Source organism: Plectropomus leopardus, chromosome 16 (genome assembly GCF_008729295.1).
Source record: "Plectropomus leopardus isolate mb chromosome 16, YSFRI_Pleo_2.0, whole genome shotgun sequence".
In the NCBI taxonomy this organism is placed as follows: domain Eukaryota; kingdom Metazoa; phylum Chordata; class Actinopteri; order Perciformes; family Serranidae; genus Plectropomus; species Plectropomus leopardus.
In genome coordinates, this window is record NC_056478.1 from 12,431,395 (window position 1) to 12,436,540 (window position 5,146).

The 5,146-nt window shown below is 39.2% G+C and overlaps 1 protein-coding gene across 1 annotated transcript; it reads right to left on the minus strand.

Annotated features, from left to right (window-relative positions):
- Positions 1–348: 348 nt before the first annotated feature.
- On the minus strand, positions 349–4,631 carry alkal2b (ALK and LTK ligand 2b). Its single transcript, XM_042504111.1, has 5 exons — positions 4,349–4,631; positions 3,486–3,539; positions 3,193–3,273; positions 3,010–3,082; positions 349–1,145 (listed from the first exon to the last, which is right to left on the minus strand). Exons 1-4 carry the CDS (start codon positions 4,629–4,631, stop codon positions 3,018–3,020), a joined length of 483 nt encoding a protein of 160 aa, XP_042360045.1. The 3' UTR covers positions 349–1,145; positions 3,010–3,017.
- Positions 4,632–5,146: the final 515 nt, after the last annotated feature.

Below are 5,146 nucleotides of genomic sequence, written 5' to 3' on the forward strand. Positions count from 1 at the left end.
GCCACTGTTTTTGGTTACGACTTAATGATCATAAAGCAAAGGACATATCTAACCTCTCCCTTTTTGGAGAAAACAAGAAATTTCAAAAGAACTTCCTTCCCTGTATGAATGTTTTTATGACTAAAAACTGCAGAACAGAAGTCGAAAGTTCATCAATTCCGTATTCGCAGGACTCCATCCAGTCATGTGGTCATTCAGGGAGCATTCCACATTTCAGGGTGGAAATGTAGAAGAAAAAACAGCACGAGACCAAATAAAGCAATCATATTTGTTCCAATCTTATAATTTATTTAAATATATTTTATATATATATATATAGGTATTTAACAGCCATTTGATAAATGCCAGTCACTTTAATTTACGGTAGATAGGTGAATTTCTCTTATGCTTTGCTTTGCAGTATGTACATATTTCTCTTATGGCCTATGGTCTGTACAGTGAAACCTTGTGACAACTCAAAAAATATAAATATAAACTTTACCACACACTGCCAAGATCCACAGGAGGGCCGTGACTTCCAACTGCCACTTCCTTTTTTTAACATGTCTTGCAAAGACGCAGAGAAATGTTCATGCAATCAATAATTTAATCACAGTTCTTTCTCAGTGTGAGCACAAAGTGGGTGAAACGATGCAGTGACTGACGCCAGGGGTCTGTGGGAGCTTTTTGTTTGGGATAGTGCAGCAGAAGGGATGGGCTCAACCCACAACACTCACAGAGCAAACCAACTGCAAAAACATACTTAAAACATTTTGATTTTGCTCTTTTCTTAAAGAAATGAGCAAACTAAAAATATGCAATCCCTTTTTTAGCAATATCTTTTTGGATGCCAGCAGGAAAATAGGCCCCATGTTTGTTTCTATCAGCCACTTGTTTCTTTACCCACTCTTCACCATCTTTATCTTGGTCTGGTTTTGTTGGCTTGTTGCTCCCTCGTGGTGACAGCCAACCATCGAGGCCCACCCAGAGTGGTGGCTGGCAGTAATCCGCGCCTTTTGCAGAGCAGACCTCACTGAAGGGCAAAGCTGTGCCTAAAGTCAGTTGGGGCTGGTCAGAGTATTTTAGGCTTCCCTCTTACTGTCCGAGGCACTTTTTTCCCAAGTTTTTTTTTTTTCTCGTGGAGAACTTGTGTGGTTTCTTTCAACCTGCAATGAATATGAAGTGAAATTCAGTGCCGTCTCCAACTTGGCAGCACCTCATAAATTATTTGCTTTTCAACAAGAACCATAATACATCAAGAAGCTCTTGCTGTGCAGCTTCTAAGGCACGTGTGTATCAGCACAGCACGTATATCACCAGTGTAAAGAATGTGATCCTTAACCTGTTAACTTCAGCCCTTATTTGTAGTGAATTCTGTTTTAAAGTAGCAACATCACATTGGTACTGAAGTCCTGCATCCAGTATTTTACTTGCATGAAAGTACAAACATATTAGCAAAATAGAGTGAACATAACAAAAGTAAAAGTATGTTAATGCTGAAGCTCGTCATGGTCCTTTTGAACCAGTTATATACTGTTAGGTAGTTTAATCTCAAACAATGCATTGTTTTTATAAAATGTTCATGTCTAGTATGTAAAACATGAATAGTCAAAGTAACTATAACATATTTTACTTCCTTTTGAAGTATAGTGGAGTACAGGTATAAAACATGTTAATAAATTGACATCACTCAAAGTGCAAGTCCTCTAAAAAAGTGCAGTATGTGAAAACATGTACTTTTTAAACTTCCACCACTGGTCTGCTGCATCTTGTATGTAAATCAAAGTTTTACTCTTACTTTTCATGAACATTTCAAATGTATGCTATTTTATACTTGTACTCCACTACATTTCAGAGGGAACTACTGTATTTTTACTCCACTACATGTCTGATCTACACAATAATTACTTTACAACTTAACATTTTACAAGATAAAAACTTATGATGAGCTTATAAATATAACGCATTAGTATTGAAGGACTATTTCACACTGGAAATGGCCATTTTTATATCTCAGTTACTTACCCTGTGTTACATAGAATTTGTAAAGAAAACTTTTTCTCACATGGCTCAGGTGAACGAAGACTCCAAAAACTGATTTCTTGATGAATTGAAGTCATGGGGGTCCACATTAACAACAGGGAACTATATCACGACATCTGTTGACGAACTCTACAACACGAGTTGTGTGAAAGTTGTAAACAGATGTTTTGATGTAGTTTTGGTGTTGTTGAGCGCAGATCCCTATGACTTCAATTCATCAGGAATTTTCACCGTTTTTTGGATTCTTCACCCACTGTGTAGGCATATGAGCAAAAAGTGAAAAAAAATATCATTTGGGGGGTCAAGTATTCCTTTAACAGCCTGGCAAAACATAACAAAATATATAATTATAACACTCACAGGGGCATTTTTTCTGCACTGAGTACCTATATACTTTACATACTTTTAATTAAATAACATTTTTAATGCAGGACTTTACCTCGCCACAGTACATTGTAGTATTGTTAATTTTTACTCAGGTAGATGAGTCAAATACTCCCTTCATCTCTGCCAACTTGTCACTTAGAAACTCAAAATATAAGCTCTGGCCTAACAGAATATAGCTAACCAGATCAACACACCAGCACTTTGACCATTTGTACATATTTTCTCTTTAACCTTAAAGGGACAGTTCACCCCGAAATCAAAAGTACGTATTTTTCCTGTTACTTGTCCTGCTATTTTTCAATCTAAATCGCTTCCCTCTACGCAGTGGTGGGTGTAGTTCAGTAGAAAGAAAATAGTTCGACAGTTGAGTTTATCAAATGTGTTTTTTGTTGCTTTGACCACCACAAGCCGACTGCCATCTTGTTTCATCATACTCAACAGAAGGCAGACATCTTTACAGCCGATACCTCCAACACTTGGCAAATCGCATCAAAACAATCTAGGTAGACATAAACAAGAGGAAAAATGTGAATTTTTGATTTGGGGGCTGAACTGTCCCTTTAAACATTAGAAATCATTTGTTTGATTATATTACGTTACCTTGTGTGTTACCCCTCTGTGCACTGCGGGCTGCCAGCTAGTCTCGTGAGAAGCCGTGCACATCTTTTGAAGTCTGAGAAGAAAAGACGACAAAGGAGAAACTTTGGTATGAGTGGATGCTTTTCCCACAGTGTTGACATTGAACTGATATACAGAGTAATTCCTCATTGTGTAAGAGCTTACATGCAGGTATCGTGCAGTCTCTGGTGTGGTGGTAGAGCCTGTACACATGCTTCCTGCACTTTGGACTGAAGTAAAGCGGACCTGAAGGGAGGACAGCAGGATATGAGAACATTTCCAAGATCGCAGCCACTAACATCTGTTTTACAGTCACTAAAGTGAGACTATCCTTCACTTTTATTGTATTTCTATATCTTCACGGTCTTCCTCGAATCCCACAACACTCTGTTTCCTCGATAACAGGCCTCTTTTTCAAACTCTTGATGCAAGCGCCAGCGATACAGAAGCAGCCTCACCTGTTATGTGTTTAAGGAATTTCTCCTTCTTTCTGACATCTCTGGGGAATACAACTGTGGACAGATGGGAAAGAAGTTTGAAATTTAACCCGCAGATGATTTTATGTAAATAGCACATACATTTGCATTTTTATTAAAGCCTGTTGGCACGTATTTTCTCAAGAGGGCATCAATCACATTACATCACACCATAGCACAATGTTCTCGTAAATTTTTGGTTTTTGGTTTAATTTGTTGCACAAATAGCTGCATAGCAGCGGCTATAACACTTAAATATATGATTCAGACTTTTTGAAGAGGAGTTGTGTAATATATTTATCCATAGTCAGTGTATTACATACAGTAGATGTCTGTTGACACGCCCCCAGTTTGGAGAAATGCGTGAGTGTTGAAAGTGATGCTAAATAATGAGGCTACATTTCCCTAAAAAATCACTGTGCGTCAAGGTAAATCAATGTTAATACACTAAATATAGCAAATACTTAAAGGGCTATTGTTTTTTTTTTTGGTTGGGACTTTTTTAAGGTGGCTAAAATGTGTTTTATTGATCACACCGTCCACAACAGTACATTGATTAGCTTCTCAGTCTGTACACCAACCTGCCTCTTCAAACTGGTGATGTCCACTGACATTTACTGATATGTACCTCATACAACTCAACTTCAAAAAATCAGAACTATCCCTTTGAGGTAAACTAAAAATGTGTTTGGAAATTTGTATGCAACAACCCTTTAATATCACCTATGTTATTTCCGTCAATGATTAAGCAATACCTAAATTATCCCAATAGACTACATCCTCATTACAGCATCCACTTAAAGTCCAACATATGGGTTCCGCCCAGATAAGAAACCGCCACTCACCGACAGCCTGATCCCCTCTGTCTGTTTTCAAGTTGCGTAAATCCCTTGGTTCCCCCGGAGTACTCCTAACCCGTGTTGTTAACGGGGCTTCCGTTTTCGCGATTTGGCGACTCCGGCTCTCCTCCGCGCGTCTCATGATCTCCACCATCCGCCTAAAGTCCCGCTGCACGTCCCTGCCAGCTGACATCGGAGCCGCCGAGGGCGCGCTCTCGCTGCGGTGGCCGCTCAGCGTGCACATCAGTAGCACCAGTCCCATTGTGACGCGCTTACGCAGTCCGCTCATTGCTCCCATGGAGAGAGAAAAAAGTGAACTCCTTCTCCAGCGCCTCTGGGAAAAAAAGTTGAACCGAAGATCTGCAAGAGAGATAGAGCATGAGTGCCCAGTCACAGTGTTTCTCATGTCATTGAATGACCCAGATCCACATCACACCCGCTGAGAACAGGGAGAAGTTTAACTGCTCACTAACACACTGCAGTTAAGCTCTGGGCATCAAAGCTTGCCAGATATTCGTTTCTACTTTTGCTTCGTTAGTAAAGAAAATCACATTTGGAGTCATTTGACAAGTAAATATACATCACCTCCCTATTGATGAAATCTGCGCATTTTGTGCCACCATTTAGGAATTATTTATAATGTTAACTAGCTTATATCCGTCTATCTGACACATTTTGCGCATGATAGACAGTTCCTGACAAGAGTTTTCCACACTGAGCCACTTTTGCAATAACTTTTCTACAAATCGAATTACAGGCAATTTGCTGGATGCTATTTTAAATTAATAGAAACATGCAACAGGT